Here is a 21,438-nt window from a genome sequence, read left to right on the forward strand (position 1 = left end):
TAAGAGTCCGTGTTCTTTACTTGCCGTTCCCCTGATAGGTAAGGCTCAGCAGCAGCTGAAATACTCTGTGGATCGTGTCCTGGAGCATGGCAGTGTTGACAGCTTGATAGGTCTGTGTCCATGAGTACTTTCTGAGTTCGTTCTGTGTCAATTGTGGTAATCTAGGGCTCCTGCCATGCTGCAGATAAGGAACTGTTCTTGCTGACGCCCCTTAGGCTTCTTATCTCTCTGAGTTTTTATTCCTGCCCCCCCACACTTCATTTTCTGTTGGTTTGAGGTTACTGGAACATTTTTATAGAAAAATATACTCATGTGTTTGTGCTTAATGTAGAGCACAATGTCTTCTAATTACCGCAACTTCCGAAACAGCGTGCCATGGCTAATTCTTTTTCTGGAAGCTGTTTTCATCGTCCTCTTTTACTTTTTGTTCTCAGCTAATGAAGCATCCAAATCAAGCATCTCCTACCCAGGTAACATTGGCAGCCTTGCTGTGAAAGGAAATGTTAATGCCTGCTTTTATTTTGCAATGCTATAGAGATGAAATTCAGCAGTTTGTGTATTTGTTAGCGAGAAGTAAAATGTTTTTACTGCCCTTCAAGTACCCTACCTTGCCACGTATGGTGTGTATTTATTTATATCAAAGCAAAGGCAGTGAAGAAAGACATAAGTGATACTAAATTGCATTCCTGGTCTGTTTTCTGCTGCCTGTTTGTGGTGATCTTGACTCCTATGAACATAACAAACTTCTGAGGGCAGACACTGCTCTGTGTTAAGTGCTGAACTCTGTGAGGTCTTGGCGTGGGAAGGCATTGTGCTACAAAGTAAGAATTCAAGATAGTGGTATTTTCCATTTGAACCCTTGATGTAAATAAATGGAGTGAATACAGTGGAATTGAGGGGTTAAATATATTCTGGAGATGTATGTATTTTGTGCATTGATCAAAGGAACGTATTAGCAGATTATGCTACGGCCATACTGTGTAACATATTTACAGTGTTGCACAAATATGAGCTGATTACTCATCAGAATATTCTTGTGTTACCCTCCGTGTTTTATAGCTGTAAAAATGAGATGTATTTACTAGCAGTTTGATATTTTGCTGTATGCAGAGGCTGTCTCAACTATATGAGAATGTGACTGTTAGCAAGTCCCAGGGGACACTTCCAGGCTTGCACATCCAAGACCTTATATATTGGACAGTCTCTTCTTTTTATGCAGTGGTACTGGTTTCCATATTAAACTCCATCTACTGCTGTTTCTGTTCTTGTTCCTTCTGCCCAGATGAGGGCATAATACAGATTTCCCTTTGTAACTCATTCCTTCCCTAATGCCCTCAAGGAATGTATCAGCACTAATTCACAGCAACTCTTCCTGAAAAGTCCAATTTAAGCTGTTTAAATTCACCTCAGGAAAAATGAATGTCCAAATTCCATTGCTAAACATACTTCATTTCTGTCCTGCTTTTTGACCGCTCAACCCCCATGATCACTTTGTAAAATTAAATTTGGAGTCAAAGGTACTGTTTTGCTGATTGCCTATGGATTAGAAAGCAAGCTCTGGAATTCTTTACAAGTACTAGATAATGATGGCACTTGAATTTTATCTGAAGTCATCTTAGTTTACTGTTATTTTTTAAATTGTTTTTTAACCAGAAATCCAATCTGCGTTAATAACTTCAGCACTGTTTTGGTCTTTTCTGTCATGCAGCTTTTCAAGATGTCAGCCACATGGTAATTTTTGGATTTGGCTTTTTCTTAACATTTATGAAAAGATATGGGTTTAGCAGCACGGGATTCAACCTCCTGATCACTGTACTTGGTGTCCAGTGCTCTCTGCTGATAGAAGGTTTATTAGTTTTCCTTCTTGGAAGGACAAACGAAGATAGTCTGAAAAGGTAATTCATTCGTGTTACAATTGGAATAACGTAGAACTGCTGATTGCTCTTTGTGGAGGATAATGCCTTGTTTTATGGACCTGTTTGCAAATTGTCACAGTCATTTCTGCAGACATTTTGAAAGGCTTTGGGTTTTTTAAGTACATTTTACTGTTTGGTTATTTTTTTTTCTTTTTTGGCTACAATGAGATCCTAATACTAAATAATTTTTTTTTCTTTCTTTTCTTTTATTGCAGAATAACAAAGGCTGCCATGACTATGACTGCTGTGGTCATCTCCACTGGAGCTGTTCTTGGGAAGACTAATCCTGTGCAATTAATTCTGATGACAGTTGTGGAGATCATAGTTTTCCATATGAGCAGATGGATCAACAACGTATTCCTGCAGGTACCGTATAGGATTTCCAGGCATGTGGGGGCAATTTTCTTTGGGACTTTGGAATATTGCCTTTTGGTGGTTTGTTTGTGCTTTGCTGACAGGAACATCAGTGTGTTTTATCTCATCTCGGTTAGCTAGTGGCTATGTTTTCATTTCGAGATGAAGTCTGACTTTGGGATACAGTTAAGCACATGGAACTCCAAACCCTGAGTACTCTATATCTGTATAACTGGCTGTTTCTTGGCCTGAAAGGGTGAGCTGATCTGATGGATTGGATGTAGTGCATTCGGCCTTGCCCATGCCCTGACCATCCCCAAAACATTAATGAAAGCTTGGACCTACGCTAAGGCACTAATTGCCTTTAAACTTGACCCCTCTCTGTGTCAGTTCAGCCTGGAAGATTTCCACTGAGTGTACCAGCCCAGTCTGGACAGCAGAGTCAGACCTGCATTTAACATACAATGTAGACACACTCCAAACTCTCTGTAGATGAGTTGTGTGTTTATGGGCTACGTTGAACTCGGATAAGTTAATCTCGCACTCATAACTCGTGTGAACTGTGGGACTGTGAAAACAGATTTCTTATAGGGAGGTTACATGAGCAACTGTATCAGGAACTGCATCAAAGGCTTCCTATGGCATGAAATAAACCACAAATTTGATTTTTTTTCTCTTGATCCAGGTTCCAGACAATATCAGCATGATGCACGTTCACCTGTTCGGAGCCTACTTTGGTCTGGCAGTCTCCTCACGCTTCTCTGAACCATTACCAAGGTCTGAGAAGCACGCGAGTACCCCGAAGTTGGATTTATTCTCCATGTTGGGTAAGGCATTTGCTTTAACGTTTCAGTGCTTACAGTTCCCAGCTGGGGCCAAGGCTCAGTTGTGTTTGGCCAGGTGCTTTGCAGAGATATAAAAAGGCAGTCCCTGCCTAGTAATGTAAATGCAAAGATAAAAGCCTGATGAAGGCTGGCGAATATGATACAGATGGGCACATGAGAAAGGATCTGAGTGATGATAGGCTACGTGTATGGGAGTTCCATTCTTTTTCTTAAAGAAGCAATTTAGTTTCTTTGTTATAATGACTTCTGTTCTGTAACTGCCACCAGCTGAACTAACACCTTTCTGCAAAGGCCCATGGAGTCTGATTGTCAGTCAGTCTTTGCCCAGTTTAGGGAAAGAGAAACTTAAGTGCTGCTATTTTGAATCCCTGGAGTTTTTGCTTTGCTGGAGAATTCAGGGAGCTCAGTATTTTAATCAAACTCATCAAGACACTGTTAAGGCTTCATTATAATTTTCGTGCAGCTTGCTACAACCAAGTGCTTGCTATTTGAAGTAATTACACTGCCATGTCTTGAAAATTTCCTGTGGCAACCTGAGTAGAAAGGAGCAACTGAGGAGGCAAATTCCTCATAGTTCTTTTTGCATCTTGCTTCTGAGGGCTGTGTGAAGGGTGCTGAGGTCTTCACCCATATTTTGACTCGTATAGTGACCGTTTATTTCCATAGCTGAGCAGATACTCATAAGAATGCTTCAGTGGCATTAGTACATTTTTTTAATTATTTTTTTTTATGACTGACTGACTACCTAATCAATGGGAATAAGATTGTCATAGTACGGATCATTCCACCGGTCCTCACTGCTACCAAGGTTTTGAATTGCCAAAATAGCCTGTCGTTTCTGAGAGACATGGTTATCACCACCTTGGTGCGCTGAAAGGGTGAAAATTAGCAATGGAAATTGGATTTCGAGGAGCCAAGATAAGCTTGTGCAAAAGTGATAGCTGCCAGGGTTGCTAGAAGCTGGATTTAACCATTGTGACAATGCCTGTGTTATTTCTTAATTGACTTGAACAAGAAGACTTCAAATTTTGTCAGGTGAATTGCACAAGGGTCTGGTACCTCTGCGGCATGGAGAACAGAACATAAGCTATGGAAGTTGACTGGACAGCAAAAAATAATGACTGGACAAGGCAAAATAAACTGCTGCTTGTTTATGTTGTCATCTGTGCACTTCGAGCAGCTCTGGGAGCAGAGATTGCTGTGTGTGGTCCAACTTGACTTAGTGTGAGGCCACCTACTTCCCTCTGCTGGCTGGAACCTGATCTGTGTGTGTTTCCATATGCACATGTGAAAAGATGCATCCTGCCAAGCAGGGAACTTGGTTTGTACAGGCTGAGGTTCCTAAATGCTGACAATTAGGGCCCAGGTCACAGAAGCAGAAGAACTTGTTTTCATTCCTATTGTTAGCAAAGCCCATGAGGTCATGAAAGTGTGACACTGTGCAGTGATCTTACAGGAGGGAAGTGAATTGTTCTTTTGGACCCATATTCTAGGGAGTAGCTATTTGGTAGGTAGCTTTTACAAATAACAAGAAAGTTAAGCTGTGTGTAGCTGGGTTGGTGGCACATAATCACCGCAGCTCAAGCTATGTTGCCGTTGGTATTTATTGCAGCTCTGGAGCAATCCTAGTAGAGGGGATTTCTGTGCTTATGATCTAGTTTGTCCTCTTTCTTCAAACCCTGCCACGAGGCAAGGCAACCAGTGGCAATCGTACTGGCAGCCAAGGCAAAAGACATTCTGAAGTGCACTTTGGGTTTCTTTATAGTGACTTTTTTTGCAATGCAAGTTGTAGAACACTGGCCCAGGCTGCCCAGAGAAGTGGTGGATGCCCCATCCCTGGAAACGTTCAAGGCCAGGCTGGATGAGGCTCTGAGCAACCTGACCTAGTCGGGGATGTCCCTGCTCCGTGCAGGGGGATTGGACTAGATGACCTTTGAACGTCCCTTCCAACTCTAACCATTCTATGATTCTATGATTTGTACCACGTGAGCTGTCTTCTCTTCTTCCTTGGCTTTCTTTCATTCCCTCTTGCAGCTGATTTTGAACAATTATTCCAGAGTTCCATGAGAAGGAACGGAAATTTTGGCCAAGGACATTGGAGCAAGCCTATGACTTTTCGAAAAGTTTCCTCTATTCAGCAGTGCTGAATGTTCCTGGCTGCCATTGGTTTCAGTGCTATTGAAAACCTGTTTTCAAACACCTGTGCAGAACAGACAGGATGCTGATTGTTTGGAAATCAGCAGTGGAATTGTTCCCACTTGTATCTGAACCTGCGTTTAAGGGGACGATAGATAGGACAAAGCTGATCTTAAAGCTGTTTTTGAAAAGAGAATCCTACCCTCAACTCTGTGAAGGACGAGCCAGATGCCAGTTAGAGCTGTGCTTTGGCTGTATGTTTGACATTAGTGGTAGGTTTCTGGGAAGGTGTTGGTATAGCGGGTAACTCTCAGGGCTGTCTGCACTGTGAAGTATTATCCTTTGTTTACAGTGTGGGAATTACAGCGAATGCAAAATGTGGGCTGGAGCCCTCCAGAGGGCTGGTGCTAGATTCACTGTTTTAGAGCAGGTAATGATAGGTTTTTGTCCTTATCTCCAAGGCACTCTCTTTCTCTGGGTGTTCTGGCCAAGCTTCAATTCTATACTGGCTCTGAACAAGAGGAATGCAATCTACAACACCTACTTTGCCCTTGCAGTGAGTGCTGTATCTGCCTTCGTGTTGTCTGCTCTGACCGCAAAGGATGGAAAATTCAGGATGGTAAGACATAAGAGAAAATCAATGCACGGAGAAGATATTTTTCTGTTACTCTCAGTAATACACTGAAAGTATAATAGCTATTAAGTAACAACAAGTCCAGATTTTCAGCCTGATCATCATAATTAGCCTCACAAGCAGAACACTGAAGCTGTGAGTTAGAAATTATGTTCTCAGATAGTAATTCACAGTATAGAGAGGCCCAAATTTGTCCCACAGAGATCACACTTGGATGAAAATAGCAATCTGTGATATTGGGCTGCTATAAGTAATGGCTGAATTCTCTCTCCGTGTTTTTGTTGTTTCATTTTGCAGACTCATATCCACAGTGCAGTACTCGCTGGGGGGGTCGCTGTTGGTTATGCAGGACATTGTATTGAGTATCCTTGGATTGCAATGATTTTGGGTCTGCTTGCCAGTGTGATAACCATATTAGGATCTTACTGTTTACAGGTAATACTCAAAACCTGAAATTGTTTTTTTTTATATAAGCTGTATAAACTTCTTTTCCAATGTGGGATACCTCAAGGGAAACCTCTCTTTGAAAGAGATTAAAGCTAGGAAACCTAAAGTCTTTTGAGCAAAGCACAGGATTGCAACTTGCAAGACCAAAGTTTACTTTCTAGGTCTGCGATAGACAATATGCTATTACCAATTTGTGTTCCAATGTATCGATGAAAATGTTTCTTTTTCCCAGAGATGCCTGAATCCTGTTCTCAAGATTCATGATACCTCTGGAGTTCATTTCACTTTTGGCTTGCCTGGTGTGCTTGGAGATCTTACCCGGGTCGTTCTCTTCGTAGTAAAAAACTGGGCTGTTTCACCAAGGTACATAAATTCTTGCTGTTAAGTAATAAGCTTAGCTAATTATTATTGTAGTATGCCTTGAGAAGAGTTCTCATACAAACAGAAAGCCTGAACATCACCACAGATAAATCGTTTTATACCAGATAACATAATGTCTGAAGTCCAAAAAAGTCAGTAAAAAAGAGTCTCAGAGTTGAGCAGACTTTGGATCACAACTTTAATACTAGCTTTTGGTCCTGTTTTCTGTCTCCCTTTTTACTTGATATTAAATACCGCAGACATAGGAGGTGAAGGCTGGGGGTGCGTATCCTTCCAAGACTCATTTTAGCTTTTGTGATGTGTTTTGGCAAGCTTTGTATGCTAATACAGGGGAGGCAGAAATCAGCATTTCTCTTCAAACGAGGCTTTAACTCTGAGTTAGGAGCAAGAATACCAGTTTGGACTAAAGCCAATCTGCACACTGAACTGGAAAATACGTTTGGGGCGATACCCTGCAAAAGCTGAAGGGCTGAGTTAAGGATAGTCTCCATAGGTTGTTTTGATCTCGCACTGGCATCTCATTTTTGCAAATCAAGCTCATGTCATGTCCTGCAAGAAGTTCTCTGATTTTCTCAGTTTACACAGGAATGAATCCCAGTGCAGCATGATGGCCTTATACTTCCCATCATGTTCTTATTGAAACAAACAAACTTAGTGAAGTTTTAGTACCTCAATGATGGTTTCTAAGGGCAAAATATGTCCTCTGAAGTCTGTATTAGGCTTCTGATAGGATCTCTTAAAACATCCAACTGCAGCTGCAGAAACATTCAAGAATAACAGAATTTTTATGAGAGATTTTGATGTAAAATGCTGTGTAGACACAGATTCATCCATAGTTTTAATGCTGAATTCAGCAACTGCAAAAGGTGAAATACATGTTTTGCTTTTCAGACTGGGTTATTTGGTCATGATTGACATTGGTGCCTTCTGCCTGACCATCAGTGTTGCCTTGGTAACAGGTTTTATTACAGGTCAGTGTTGAAAAACATGTTTCAGTAGTATCTTCATTTCCTTGGGGCAAGGGGTATGCTATCTTTTTGCACCCGCTATGGTGTCAGTGCAAGCCTTTGCAGAAAGAAGCCAGTTTAACTGGGGCTTGGAAGTGTGTTTCTATGGATAAATTATTTGTAGAAGAAGCTGTGGGAAACATGCATGTCGGAGACTCTTCAAAGCCAGCCTTTGGAAGAAGAGATGTATTCAACATAAATAACCTAATAGCACCATTCTTCCACTGGTGAAGTTTATTTTAACAGGTGCTTAACAGCTGCCTTCAGATTTCAGAGAGGAGATGTGTGAGGATGAAAATATTTTCACATTTGGGTATTGTCCTAGTGACAGAAAAGTGCTATCTAGAGCTTGTCACTTTTTGGGCTGGTTGGTTACATCTGCAGTTTCACTAACGTCCGTAGCTCGCTTGCATCAGCCGAGCACTAGGCCTGTGATCACTAGTGGTTTGGGATCATCAGGGCTCGTGTTCCTCATGTGACATTCTGTTCAATGGCACCTGCTGTTTTTCTATAGCTGTTAATTTCGTCTTGAATAAAAGAGAAATGGCAGATGAAAAGTGCTTTGAAATACACGCTATTTTTTTGTGTGCTTTAATTGATCTGAAACCTTTTGTTACCTTAAATGTAATTAAGAAGTTGAACTAATCAAGCAGAATTTTAAAAAACATTCAGCTAAAATAACCAAACTTTAAATGTTTAAAGGATTGTTTAAAAATCTAGATGTTTCCATCTGAAGTTCCAAGCTAACAGTGCTGATAAGACTGATTGCTTTAAAGACACAGGCATTTTTCATGCAAGAAGTTAATAATTTTTTAATGTATTTTTAGAATCTGGCGGGCTGCTTAATGGGGTTTTACCTAGAGTAAATAATTTTTAATGACATAACCCTTGATCCTGGCAAGCTGCTCTCTTTGTATTTAAGGTTAACTTCAGTCAGGGGGCTCTGCTGGAGCATTTAGTTCTGAATTTGTGTTTTGATTTATGTTACGTTTGGATGTGTGTTACTAAGAAACCTCCAGTTACATACAGTCTTTGCCTTTCCCTGTTGTATGTATTTACCTTGGATATATGTGTTTTTACAAATAGGTTTAATCTTGAACCTCAAACTGTTTAAGACCATCCCTGTATCAAAGTACTTTGATGACCAGTTTTATTGGGAGGTAAGTTTCAATGTAAAATTAACTGTCTGGGAGTATGCGTAGCACCTTGTTGACCTTGATGAAGAACTCTAGGTATTTGAATGATGAAAAAAAAAAAAAAAAAAAAGGAGTAATTCCATTTTACAGTAGATTTTGCATGCCCTGTTTGAAATGGATGAACTGTTCCCACAGTTGATTCAGAGCCTGAACGCTATAAATGTGTGTGGTCTTCAGCTAGGATTGTCAGAGCATGGAGCTAAATCTGAAGTGATCACATAATCTTAGGTGCTCAGACATCCTCTGGGATTGACAGTCCTGGCCCTGGTGCTTCATACACAGTCCCCGAAGAGACTTGAGCTGCACTGAAGAGAGGGATTTTAAGAAGCCAGTGAGTGGAATGGAAGGTGCTTTTTATGAAAACTGACCAAGCCTCCTGGTCTTCATGGGGGCAGAGTGGCTATTCAGTCTGATGCACAAACGCAGGCCTCGGGCACCTTTAGGTGCTGAGTATAGTGCTCTATCTGAATTACAGAAAAAAGAAATGGATGAAAATAAGCTTCTAATAAGGTTTTCCATTGCCTTTTTCATGTCATGATTTGATACATAAAATGTTCTGATACAAGAATGTTTGTCTTCACAGTTTCCCCATTTGGCTGTTGGATTTTGAATAAAGGAATGCAGATGACAGATTTAGCCAAGATAAGACTTTCCTATTTGTCGCTAGAGAAAATGAATGGCTACGACGGGTTGAAAGAGCACTTCAGGGTCAATTCTCAGCCTCAAAAAAGCCATCCCCGCGGACACACAAAAAATTAGTAATAACCTGTTCTAGTTATTCTTGAAAGATACAGGGTGCAAATTAACAGATGCAAACTTATTTTGCTTTTCTGCTTTGTTTGTCTTACCTTAAATATTTTTTGTAGGATATGTCCAAAAAAAGTTGTCTGCATTCATTGCTATGATGGCTTATCAGTCAAAAAGCTTGGAAATTTTAAGCTCCCAAGCTTAAATTTTTAGCTTCCAAGTTTAAAAGCCAAAATACGTATTTTAAAGTATAATTTTTCAAGGAGTACATACTCATTCTTGTCTAGTGAAGCATTAAAGTACTTGTTTTTAAGCTAAATTAATTCTGTTGAAGGCCTTGTTAAGCAAGGATTTGATGAGTGAGCTGGATCAAGGCCAGAACTCTGCATCTTGCCAGGCTGAACTCTTTGAGTTATCTGACTGCGTAAAGAAAAATCTGTAATTAATTGGCTCAGGCTACTTATTTGGAAGTTCAAATGGCAAGAAGTTAAATTGTTCTGCTTGTGGAGAGTGCCTCTGAAATCAGGGGTATTACTCATATTTATTTGGCAGCAAACCTCGGAAAAGCCTGTCTGTGCAGTGAGTCTGCACCACCAGAGTCAGCTCCCCAAAAGGCTCCAGCTGCCCTGAAGGTGTGGGCAACTGGAGAGACTGACTACTTGCCCAGTGCTGCTGGGTACCAAGGCCAAGACCCAGTTTCTGAAGTGTCTTATATTGAGCTGGTTTACTCTGACACAATCAGAGGGCTTTGGTGGACAAGCTAGGGCTGATGGACAGAGGATGCTGTGCAAGCAAACCCTTGTTTTTAAATGGATTGTGGTCTGCAGTGTTTCTTCTTTGTTTCAAAATAGGAAAACTTTCAAAAATGCTTGCATAATAAAAAAGTCAAAAATGGATTGTTTTTATTTGGCACACTTGCTTAGAAGTGAAGTAATGAGGAAAAATGTAACACTGAAGACCAGGCACGAGTTCTTTGATTCTCACTGCAATAATGCATTAAGCAAGCAGATCATTACAATTAAAAAAAATGGGGGATAGGTTTCAAGTAATAAAAAATTACTTGTGGAGGAAGGGACAATTTTTCTTATCTCCGGGTCACAAAACAGGCAGTGATCTGCTGAGTTTACGAGCTGCCCACAGCTTCCGCTGGCTGATGGTGTCATTCAGCCTGGAAACGCGCTTAGATAGTTGTGTTTATGTCACAGTGAACACACCGCTGCCCGTGTAATAGCGTAATCCAGGCTCAGTTTGTGTTCTACGCTTTCTTAACTTTCCAGCAACCAACCAAACATAACTTCTGCAACACAACGGGCTGTTTTCTAGCGGGAGTGCTTTTAAGAAATATTATTGTATTCCCTCCCTTTTCCCCACAACTATCTTATCGCTGACTTTTTGAGCAGCTAGCCTCAGTGAATGCATAGGAAGGAGCAGATACAGGAAGAACCCTCTCGCCATTCAAGTGAGTGTGGTACAAGATCAAAATTCCCCCTGGCCGTGACTGTCCCTGGTCTGAGGAGTACTCTTTGCCAGAGAGAACTCTGATCTGAGTAGTACTCTTTGTTTTACAGTGTTTAGAAACTAGTTGACAGCAAGCTTTGTGGATGAGCTACTTCCATCTAGAGCCACTACGTAATTTGTGCCTCTACAATGTCACCCACAGCAACAGTAAGTTGTTACTCATTGTCGCTGTAAGATAAATTAAATATTCAGGGAGAGGGAAAAAAAAAATAATCACAAAGTGACATAGTTCTATATTGTGCAAGAAAAGCCATACGCCAGTAAGTTTTGAAATTGAAGAAACTGTTATATTGTCCAGATATAGGAAATATTTAATAAATATATGTTAAAAAGTTGGTTTAAAGCATTTTTAGTAAGTCTGAGATTGTAAGTAACATCAGAGAAACTGCTGGTCAAATACATCCATTTTCCACTACACTATTTACTTGTAGCAAACATTGTATCACAAAAGTGACTGCCATTGGTACTTGCAGCAATTTCACATTTGTCAAAAACATTACATTTAAATCAACAGACAAGAGTAAAAAAAAAATTAAACAGAATAGAACCAGAATTTTTAGTGCTATGATTTAAGCTTTTCTTGTTTTACCTTTAGACACAATTGAAGGTGACTGTTTACAAAATGGTTTTACAAAATTTTGGGAGTGTGCAGTTAAAAAACAAGCATGGCCAATGCACTTCCACAGGCGTGTTCATTGCCACAAGTCTTCCGTGCGACCAAATTTGAAGACCAGTCCTCTGTTTAAAACAGAATAACGGAACATGAGTACATAATGGAGCAAATCAAATACCTGGTATTTTAAATACATTATTGCAGGGAGCAAGTTGTAGGATTTGTAAATCCAATTCCTGGGCCTGCACCAAAACCTATGCAGACAGAGCCCAGAGATCTCCTGCCTTTACCAGCAGTTTATTCACCCATGTCTAGTTACAAAACAGGGCTTAAGAAAAAAAACAGATTACAGCAAGTTTCAATTTCAGTCATTATGAATGAATTAGATAAGAAATGAACAAAGGAAGATAGTCTTACCCAAAAAAGATGAACGCGTTCTGGAAAAACACAGCTATTCCTGGGTATACTACCGTTTTTTCTAACAAAAGAAATAATCCCCATAAGTTTTTGAGAAGTAATTTTCAGGAATATTCCACCTGTGACATTTCAGAAACACTAAACCACACTATGTTAGCAAAGATAACCAGTTTCTTTTAAATACGAACATTTGGAGTGTATGCACTGCGAAGCAGTGGTAAGGAGCCAAGTTAGACAGAGGGGCCCTTTGCAGCACAGGATTCCCAAGCACACACAGGGGTGAAGTAACAACAAACTCTCAGTGCTGTTGCTACTACATAACCAATCTGCCTAAGCCAGATCGTGCTCGTGGGGAATTAAGGCAGCACTATGCAGCTCGTAGACCCCTGCCGTTCTCTAACAAGATGGTCCCCTCCAATCTCTGTGGCTCAGTTGTGTGAGACAGAGGACAAGCATAAGCCTTACCCCACTGGAAAGGTAATTAAGTGGTTTTTGTGCCCCCCAAAATAATTTAGCTTTCTAAGTAAAAGAAGCCTCTCCTGTTCTCCAACCCAAAATGTCCATCTCAAATGCAGTGCTCATGAAGACTAATTATCACGAGGTGTAAGTGTACATTCACGTAGAATGGGATGCACATTAGTAGCACTACTGTGCAACTAGTGCGCCTAGGTTTCTCTGAAGATCCCCTGTGAACTGAGTAAGGCCAAAGCTGGCAAGAATGCAAATTAAACAAAACTACCAGTGTGCCCTGACTGGTGTGAAGTTCACTTCAGCTCCAGGCACAAGTAGTAGCTTTACATTTACTTGTGACCTTACTTCCTTTGAAAAACAATACACTGCAGTTTTCACGTCTTTCTCAAGACTTGTCTTCACAAAAAGTTACCGTGGTACATGTTAAGGTATGAATTTAAACAGGCAATTTGAACTCATTGTTTCCCTTTTGCTAATTTAGCATATAGGTTTTGGGAGCAATTTGCACAAAATCAGTAATATTTATTCTGGGAATAAGTGTTCACCCAGGGAATTACTCCCATGTAACTGCAGCATTTTAATTCTATCAATCAGTGGAGTTCCCAGGTGGCCAGGATGTGTGTTTCTAATGAGGCTAGGTGGAACCTTTGTGACTTTTAAGTAGATAAAATCCACACCAATAATAGTAGATAGCATGGAATAGTGGTGCAGAGAGAACCAAAATATGAAAACTGGTCCTGCCTATAAACTACCTAAAATTAAGTTCTAAAAGTCAATAGTCATTTGAAATACTTTAAACTTTCAAAAACCAGATCAGGTCACATTCCATGCTGTATCTTACCTTTAACAACGTAGCCTCCAAAAAGGATCCACATGGAAGCAATCAGGGATCCAAAAGCCATCATAAAACCGATGAACAGCCAGATCCGAGCACCTTGAAAAAGATACAGGGATGTTTTGTGCCCCTGACGCGTACAGACACTTGTGACGTTCAGCATGCTTTTGTGTCGGAGCACCTTCCATCACACACCAGAGCTACGCACAGATACACAAGCAGCACGCTGGCACAGTTCTTACAACTCATCCAGGACCTCACGGCCTCACAGATCAATCACTGCACCTACGCCACCGTACCTGTTTGTCCCAGACAGCCTTCGCTGTAACTGTCACCCCGCACTTGGCCATTGGACACCGCATTGATCCTGTACAGACAGAACAGGATAAAACTGGGTAAACGCAGGGAAAGCAAGAAGCAAATGTTTACAAAACAAGAGGAGAAACTTATCAGAAACCTATATAAAAAGGATGATGTTATATTTCTTGTATTTTTTGTTTGTTTGTTTTTAAAGAGGACAAGGCTAAAACTTAAAAAGCATTTCTCCAAAAACCAGTAAGACTTGGACTTGTATAACACAATTTAAAAAAAAACGGTTCCTTACTATAAATAGCAACAAATATAAGAAAGATATTAGAGATAGTCAGATAATAACTTGATTTGTTATTCTTAGTTACATCTCCATTTAAAGACTATGCATTCTTTTATTAATAACATAAAGTAAGTTCTAGGAGCGTGTAGCTTTTCTCAAGAAACTACACTTACATTAGGAATGCAATAGTGGCTATAACCCCACAAGCATGGTATGAATGGTTGAACTCTTCCACTTTAGGGTACTTTACAGCTGCATCTATGATTATCCACCAACCTGTAAAAAACTTTAAAAAGAAGAAAAAGCACAATAGCTTAAAATACGGACACAAGCCTTCTAAGAATTTGTAAGACTGCTCTAGAAAGACTAATGTTACTATATAAGATCATTCTTACTGTCTGCACTGCAGAGTCAACTGACAGCATAACTAGTTTTGCTCTGAACTCAGGAACAAGGTTAAACGCAAAGCAGAGATTTGCCTACTCCAGTTAGTTATTACACAGGCAGGAGCTGCCAAACTTGAGTAACACGCGGATGCAAGCACAGATTTTGTCATTAACTGTGCTGCTGCGTACAAGGACAACGCATCCTTGTTCTTCCTTTTAATTCCCAATGGCTAATAACTTAGCTCGTCGACAGCTGGCTACGTCTAAAAAGCCCAAAAGCAGCGTCAGAGGAGCGGTACTCACCAGCACTCCCGCAGCAACGGAAGCAATCGTGTTTCGTTTCTCTCCCCAGTCAACACACTCCGAGCATCTCAAGCTCTCAAGAAAACCCGACATTTTTCAGCGCTGTGAGAAACTGGAGAAGAAAAAGGGACGTTTCTGAGAGGACACCCACCACACATGAAGGGCTGCCAGGCGCGAGGCGGGTTAAAGCTCCTGCTACGCGCTGCCCGAGAACCGCTCCCAGGGCCGGCCGAGCAGCGCCGCCGACGGAGCCTGGCCACCAGCACCGGACACCGCCGCGGAGGCGACGGCCCCAGGGCCGAGGCCGCGGCGCAGCCGGTCCGCGCACCCAGGGCGCCCCGCCGCCTTCCCGCGGCCCGCCCCGCCCGGGGGCGCTCCCGCCGCGTCCCCGCTTACCTGCGGGCGGGGAGCGACCGTCGGCAGCCGCGCGGCTCGCACACACCGCGCATGCGCGCCGCTCAGCTGATGCGCTCGGGCAGAGTCATGCGACAAGACCGCGGCGCGCAGGCGCACCGGGTGCAGTCGGGGTGGAGGTCCCAAACAGATCTTTCTGCGCATGGGCCACAGTACTAGGGGCGGGAGGGTGGGTGGGTGTGACCAGTGTGCATGCGCCGGAGAGCCGCTAGCCCGCTGCGCATGCGCTTTGGTTGCCCGTTACGTAAGGGCGGAGGGGAGATTCTGGAAGGTTCTGGGGCGCGCTCAGTTGCTGCTGGGTGGCGGCAGCGGGCGGTCGCTCGTCCGGGAACCGCGTCTGGCGGGGACGTGTCGCGGCTTGCTTTCTGGGGGGAGAAGGAGCCTGGCCGGTCGCTATGGGGGTGACTCACGAAGCGGGGCTGTCTCCTCGGGCATCGCCCGTGGAGCAGGATCCGTGTGGGGGGAGCCCGGCTGGCTGGAGCCGGTGAGTTGGCCGGGCGGTCGGTGGGGCACCGCGGGGGCGGCTGGGCTGGGCTCGCGAAAGGCGGTTGTCCGGCGGAGAGTCCGTTACTGGTCTTTCCTTGAACGTGTTGAGGGGATCACTCGTTATTCACGGTTCTTTTCGTTACAGAAGCGCTCTGGTGCCTCACGGGAACCAGCACCGGGGGTGTCCGGCGGCTCCCAGCGGTGAGTGCCCGTAAGCAGCACCCGCGCGAAGTCCCGTCCCTTTGCGTTCAGCCCCTTAACGTCAGGGCGGGGGGACCGCGCTTTCTGCGCGACTTGCCAGGGGAAGGCCGATTATGTGAGAATATGTGAGATGCGCCTAGTACCTGCGTTATTGGAAATAGCGGTAGCGATGGGAGGTGGGGGGGGGGGTGGTTGAGATGAGAATTAATCAGTTGTTTCGTCTCAGCTGTGCCCTGCATAGTGCTTGTGACCTTGGCCCTTGCTCAGAGGTGGAGCAGTGAAACTTTAGCTTTAGTAGTAGCAAGGGGAATGCTGCTTACAAGCCTGTGTAGAACTTTGTACCCTTGATCGATTTCATAAGGCTTTAAGACTTTTATTTACTAGCTTTAATTTATAACGGACACGGAGTAGCATTTCTGTGATAAAGCGAGCTTCCTTAAACTGTAAAGTGGTGATGTAACTCAGGGTTTAAGTGATAAGATGGCTATGTCCTAGAATACAGGAACTTTTGTACATACAAAATGGCTGCCACTAAAGAGGGACAGCCATTTTAATTATTAATATATAACCTTAATAAGTGTTACAGCCTTTACAAGTCATATCCAGTGAATCAGTAGTTGTGTTTTTCCATAGTTATGTAGAATGTTTTTAGCAGCAGCTTGCTACATCTGCTGCTGAGATGTATGGAGTTTTCTGCAAATGGTTTTTTCGTGTGATACAGTCAAGATCTTGAAGTGGCTGCTTTGTACCTTAAGTATAGATTTCTTTGGGTTTTTTTCCCTGTTGAACTACAGCAGTAAAGTATTGAATTTGTACTGATCTGGAAGGGATATTGTTATTTTGCATTCTAGATGTATTAGCCTGCATTTAGAAGAGATTGAAGATAAATTACCTTGAAAATTCTATTGGGGGGAGGTATTAACTTGTGTCCTTTACACAAAAGGTGCGTGCTTACCTACCAAAAGAAGGGTATTAAACTTCAAAGCCACACAAACCTCTCTTCAAAATTGCATGCAGAGCTACGAGTTCATGCAGTGGTTTAAACTGAAGCCTTTTAAAATTTCTTATAGAAGATAACTACAGGAGAGGAAATGATTAAACTTAAAATTGCCATGTGCAAAACATGCTGATAAACCGGATTGTTGGTGTGTTTAATTATGCTTGACGTTTTTGCTTGTGTGTCATAATATTTGTTGGTGCTGTATAAATGACTTGCTGCATGTAAATTATTAATTTCCCCCTCCCCACTTGCAACAGGAACAGAGACTGGGTATTACAGAACAACAGTAAAAATGGAACCAGCTTCTGAAGGTACCTGCATGGAGAAAACAGTGGTTAGGCAAACAAATGATATGACAGACTTCATGGATGACTTAACCCTCAGCTCACCGAAGAAAAGAGAGTCGTCTTTGAGATCCAAGAGAAGTTGTGATAGGTCATCAACAAGGTCATCTAGCAGATCCTCTTGCAGTTCACAGTTGAGTTCAAGTAGTTCCTCTTCAGCTTCCTCCAGGAGTTGGAGCCGGTCCAGATCGAGATCAAGGTCATGGGCTAGAAGAAACGGTTCCCAAAGGTGCAGAAGATACTCTCGCTCGTATTCCAGGAGCCGGTCCAGATCACGTGGGTACATGAGGTACCGAGGACTGTACCGTGCCAGACACTACAGGAGGTATCACCTCTCTCCTCTGAGGTACAGATCACGCAGTAGGTCGTGGTCTCATGGCAGATCATATTACAGAAGGTCCTATTCGAGAAGCAGATCACGTTCAAGAGGACGAAGATATTACGGATTTGGGCGAACAGTATATCCCGAGGCTTACAGGAGCTGGAGAAGCAGGTCACGAACGAGATCTCGTAGTAGGTCACCTCTCCATTTGAGCGAAAAAGGTACCTTTTTTTGAGACTTTCATTGTGTGAGAACCTCAAAACATACAATTTATATTTATTTTAACTAGTTAGATTCTCATCTTTTTACTGGCTTTGTAGAGCATAACTGATAATGACAATGTGGAAGAAAAATTGCTGTGTGGTTATAAAAATGTATTTAAAAAAATAGTTCACAGCATATTCTTTGCACTTTAACTGAAGTTAACTGAAGCTAAATTTCTCAAGTTCTGATGAAAATTTGTCACAGTTAGTGCTTACATAGGTGTTGTTATAGTAAACTTGCAGTTTTTAGGCTTGCGTGGTTAGATGAATGTTGATTTAAACATAAGATGTTGATTTAAATGGAAGATAGTTTACTTTTTTTTTCCCTTTTTCCCTTCTTGTAGAGAAGAGGGAGCTCCTGGAAATTGCAAAAGCTAATGCTGCAAAAGCTCTGGGAACAGATAACATAGTCTTGCCAGCAAGCTTGAAGATCCATACTCCTTCCAAAGAGATAAAAAATGAAAAACAAGAGCGTGAAGATCCTGGAGAGTCAGCTGAGGTAAGTATGAACTGGAGTACTCTCAATGAAAAGGTAAACACTTCTTAAAACTTGCCGTCTGCATGAGTGTGTTAGTTGTTAACTGTGGAGTTTGTGCTTATGAATTCAAACCCTTGAGCAAAAACTACAGACTTACCAGAATGCTAAAAACTGCTCTGGAAACCACCATAGGCTTTGTGTTAAGCTGTGGACTCGTAAGAGGTGGTTGATCCACTGAGTACATGCAGGCTTTACAGCAGTGACAGGTTGGGAAGGAGAGGTGAATGTAGCTTGTTCTTTTTAGTTGTTCTTGCCTGTTATTTAGGCTGGTCTGTATGTTTCTGACCTAAAACAAGAAGTCTCCTACCAAACCTAGCGAATAGTGTATGTGGGTTTTCTTTCAAGGTGAAATCATTCTACCTTTAACTGTTAAAAGCTTTTCATATGCAACAAACTTGTTTCCCAGAAATTACATACCCAAGCACACAATGCATTTTACATACTTTATTTCTGTCTTATAGAAATCATGACTATGGTTCCAGACATGATGAAGAAAATCTGTTGGTAATTAAGGGACTTGTGGGCTGTAGCTGCTGTGAATTTAAGGGAGGGAGAGACTTGAGCAGCTTAAACTGAATTTGAATTTTAGTTTGGCTCTGTTGTTATGGTGTTTACCTGATTTATGGTAAATGCGAAACTGTAATAACTGTTTGATTGATCAGATACTGCTATTTCAAATGGAAGTAAATTTACTAGGGTTTTTAGACAAATGGCACAGGCATCCCTTTCATAATATATGCAATATATTCCAGATGTTGAGAGAGTACAGAAGAAGAGGCCTGCATCACTTGCAGATAAGTTTATTGTCATTATCCAAAGCTCTGCAGGATGGACACGCAGAACAATGCAACTTGCTCTACCGCTGCACTTCATTGTGTGGCAGTCCATGCTTTGAACCGTTGGATTCCTTTTTAAAACTGTACCTGGGGCATGGATATCAGGTCACGTGTAAATTGGCACAGTGGCACTGGTAAAAATGTTGAATGCTTTTCGAATTGAGTTCAGCATCGATCTGTTTGCATATTTAGTAGCTTACAGCTACTTTTGATGTAAATATCTGAAACAACTCTACAAAGTCATGCTGTCTAGTAACTGCCTTAGCTTGTGCAGAATAGTGTCTCCTCCCACTGAAGCTGTGTGTGCTCTTCTCTAGCAACCCAGAAGACTTGCAGAAGACATCACCAAGAGCGGAGTGGAGAGAGCAACCGTACAGAGAAGCATTTCTTTCAGTCCTAATGTAAGTGTGATTTCCCAAGATGGAATTCCAGTAGCTCATTACCCCTGCGTTAGGCTTTTACCAGAATTGCTTGCCAAATTAAAGATCTCAGCAATGGTAACAAATTGAATTTAATGGTTTGATTTCCTGGAGGAGCTGGATCGTACTTCAGCGGTAGAACGCTGTAAACATGCTACAGCAGTGTGTTTACAATAGACGTTTACCCTTCAGCACCTAATAATGTTGAAAGTCTGTACTGCAGCATAGACTCGAAAGCCTGTGCCTGAAGTGGTTTGCACTGAACTGATATACACTGGAACTTGCCTCCAGTTAGATGTTTTAGTAACACAAACTAAGGAACACGCGTCTTCCCCAGATCCTCTCAGTTACCTGTACGTAGGTGATACTCAGTAGGCATCAGGTTTCCCGTGAGATGGAAGGAAAACATTTTTCTTATCGGCACAGATAAACCCCTTGAAGTTGGCAGGTCTTAGTGCATTTTTTTTCTTGTTCTTGCATTTTTAAAGGTAATTTCTTTTTCCAGAATACAATGGCAAAACCAGTACTACAGAGGCCAGTGAGCCATGTTGTTAAAGAACCGGCAGTTTCTCCGGGAAGAGAAGATGACAGAAAGGGAAGTCCCTATGGGCAATGGGTTCCCGTCAAGAAGGAGGAGAAGAAAACATTTTTAAAATTCTCACCTAAAAGTGCACCATTCCGGGCACGCTAGTGTATTTTTTTTTTCTTGCTGTCTCTGAATGCGGCATTATGCATACTTCAATAGTGAGATCTGAACTTTTCTGATCAGGTTAAAGACTTGTTAATACTGACTATTTATTTAGAGATGTTAATTTTGGAATCTTAGGTTTCTCTTTCAGATAGCACAGTGATTCAGAAGCCACAGATGGGAATCTTGTGTATATTTGTAAATATTTTTGTATTGCTTACAGGTGGGTAACTTAGACCTTACAGGTGGGTAACTTTTTCTAAACAACAGTTCAGTAGCTGTTTACACTTGACTTACATTGTGTAACTGTTTACTTCAAGTAAATAAAGTTTAGTTTTGCACTGGCTTCTCTGTGTCAAGTGTTAGACCTGTGTTCAGTAGCTGATTGTCTTGTGAGGGTTACTTCCATGTTTAGCTTTCATTTACCCTACTGTTAGCACAAAGTGCAACAAGTTAAAATTTTTGCATCATTCTTGAGTGGATCTTTACGCTGGAATAGTTCCAGTTCAGGGTCTCCAGAGTAACTTCCCCAGATACCCCTGTGCAAGTGGAGAGCTTGTGTTGGGGGTGGACCTGCCTGTTAAGCTGTTGCTGTTCTTGCTGTGGAAAGCAGCGCACCTGAGCAGCTCTCACTTCTGACTACTTTAATCCTGAACTTGAGTTAATGGGGGCTTGTGTTTTGATTTCGGTTGCTTTAAAAACAGCCTTTAAGGCTCACTGTGTAAGGCAGTAAGAAATGGCAGTAGTGGAGGCGGCAGTGTGGTACCAGTGCCACAGGTTACGCTACTGGTATCTGTTCAGAGCTCCAGAGTTCTGCAGTACGGTGCGCTCAGTGCTGTGGCTCACTGCCTTCATGAAGAGAAGTATTGCAAGTAAGTCCACAGGCTGTTGCATAGGTTTGGGAGCAGTTAAAACTTTCTTTGTAAAAATAAACTGTCTTTGACACCTACGGTGTGGAAGCCTCTTTATGAAACTATTAAATTGGCCGGACAAGGCTGGCAGATGTATGAAGGATTATGTATTGTACAGCACCTTGACGTTGGTGCTGGAGGCAGGCCCCGTTCCTTGCTGTGGGACGGCCGTGCTGTATGGGTGCTGCCCCGGAAGAGCTCCGCACTGGGGCGGAAAG

At 42.1% G+C, this 21,438-nt stretch overlaps 3 protein-coding genes across 8 annotated transcripts; 2 read left to right on the top strand and 1 right to left on the bottom strand.

Annotated features, from left to right (window-relative positions):
* The first annotated feature begins 210 nt into the window (after window positions 1–210).
* On the top strand, window positions 211–11,920 carry LOC104472970 (RH-like protein). 2 transcript variants are annotated; one of them, XM_086764904.1, is made up of 10 exons: window positions 211–470; window positions 1,709–1,895; window positions 2,132–2,282; window positions 2,956–3,097; window positions 5,713–5,870; window positions 6,183–6,320; window positions 6,565–6,695; window positions 7,605–7,684; window positions 8,807–8,880; window positions 9,145–9,489. In XM_086764904.1, exons 1-10 carry the CDS (start codon window positions 338–340, stop codon window positions 9,223–9,225), a joined length of 1,275 nt encoding a protein of 424 aa, XP_086621030.1. In that variant the 5' UTR covers window positions 211–337; the 3' UTR covers window positions 9,226–9,489. The 2 variants fall into 2 exon arrangements, with proteins under 2 accessions (XP_086621030.1, XP_010119373.1); XM_010121071.2 differs by lacking the exon at window positions 9,145–9,489 and adding an exon at window positions 9,500–11,920 and having other exon boundaries at window positions 222–470.
* Window positions 11,443–15,334, bottom strand: TMEM50A (transmembrane protein 50A). 3 transcript variants are annotated; one of them, XM_086764905.1, is made up of 7 exons: window positions 15,195–15,334; window positions 14,799–14,910; window positions 14,283–14,395; window positions 13,817–13,884; window positions 13,524–13,616; window positions 12,212–12,272; window positions 11,443–11,919 (listed from the first exon to the last, which is right to left on the bottom strand). In XM_086764905.1, exons 2-7 carry the CDS (start codon window positions 14,889–14,891, stop codon window positions 11,874–11,876), a joined length of 474 nt encoding a protein of 157 aa, XP_086621031.1. In that variant the 5' UTR covers window positions 14,892–14,910; window positions 15,195–15,334; the 3' UTR covers window positions 11,443–11,873. The 3 variants fall into 3 exon arrangements, with proteins under 3 accessions (XP_086621031.1, XP_010119374.1, XP_086621033.1); XM_010121072.2 differs by lacking the exon at window positions 15,195–15,334 and having other exon boundaries at window positions 14,799–15,100; XM_086764907.1 differs by lacking the exons at window positions 11,443–11,919; window positions 15,195–15,334 and having other exon boundaries at window positions 12,211–12,349; window positions 14,799–15,119.
* Window positions 15,335–15,499: 165 nt separating this feature from the next.
* Window positions 15,500–20,655, top strand: RSRP1 (arginine and serine rich protein 1). 3 transcript variants are annotated; one of them, XM_086764879.1, is made up of 7 exons: window positions 15,500–15,696; window positions 15,844–15,899; window positions 17,157–17,786; window positions 18,173–18,327; window positions 19,119–19,336; window positions 19,520–19,603; window positions 20,127–20,305. In XM_086764879.1, the coding sequence occupies exons 1-7, from the start codon at window positions 15,608–15,610 to the stop codon at window positions 20,161–20,163; spliced, it is 1,269 nt and encodes a 422-aa protein (XP_086621005.1). In that variant the 5' UTR covers window positions 15,500–15,607; the 3' UTR covers window positions 20,164–20,305. The 3 variants fall into 3 exon arrangements, with proteins under 3 accessions (XP_086621005.1, XP_086621006.1, XP_086621007.1); XM_086764881.1 differs by having other exon boundaries at window positions 15,635–15,696; window positions 15,844–15,909; XM_086764880.1 differs by lacking the exon at window positions 19,119–19,336 and having other exon boundaries at window positions 15,503–15,696; window positions 20,127–20,655.
* The last annotated feature ends 783 nt before the right edge of the window (window positions 20,656–21,438 follow it).

The sequence above is a fragment of the Chlamydotis macqueenii genome, chromosome 22, assembly GCF_036417535.1.
Source record: "Chlamydotis macqueenii isolate bChlMac1 chromosome 22, bChlMac1.mat, whole genome shotgun sequence".
Lineage (NCBI taxonomy): Eukaryota > Metazoa > Chordata > Aves > Otidiformes > Otididae > Chlamydotis > Chlamydotis macqueenii.

Excerpts from the sequence above, each read along its gene's own strand:
- TMEM50A (XM_086764905.1), bottom strand. The coding sequence starts at position 14,891 with ATGTCGGGTTTTCTTGAGAGCTTGAGATGCTCGGAGTGTGTTGACTGG. Across the intron at positions 14,396-14,798 it reads CCGTTGCTGCGGGAGTGCTG|TTTTTTACAGGTTGGTGGAT; the intron begins GTGAGTACCGCT and ends TTCTTTTTAAAG. Across the intron at positions 13,885-14,282 it reads GCCACTATTGCATTCCTAAT|GATCAATGCGGTGTCCAATG; the intron begins GTAAGTGTAGTT and ends CTGTCTGTACAG.
- RSRP1 (XM_086764879.1), top strand. The coding sequence starts at position 15,608 with ATGGGGGTGACTCACGAAGCGGGGCTGTCTCCTCGGGCATCGCCCGTG. Across the intron at positions 15,697-15,843 it reads AGCCCGGCTGGCTGGAGCCG|AAGCGCTCTGGTGCCTCACG; the intron begins GTGAGTTGGCCG and ends TTTTCGTTACAG. Across the intron at positions 18,328-19,118 it reads ATCCTGGAGAGTCAGCTGAG|ATGTTGAGAGAGTACAGAAG; the intron begins GTAAGTATGAAC and ends AATATATTCCAG.
- LOC104472970 (XM_086764904.1), top strand. The coding sequence starts at position 338 with ATGTCTTCTAATTACCGCAACTTCCGAAACAGCGTGCCATGGCTAATT. Across the intron at positions 471-1,708 it reads ATCAAGCATCTCCTACCCAG|CTTTTCAAGATGTCAGCCAC; the intron begins GTAACATTGGCA and ends TCTGTCATGCAG. Across the intron at positions 1,896-2,131 it reads AACGAAGATAGTCTGAAAAG|AATAACAAAGGCTGCCATGA; the intron begins GTAATTCATTCG and ends CTTTTATTGCAG.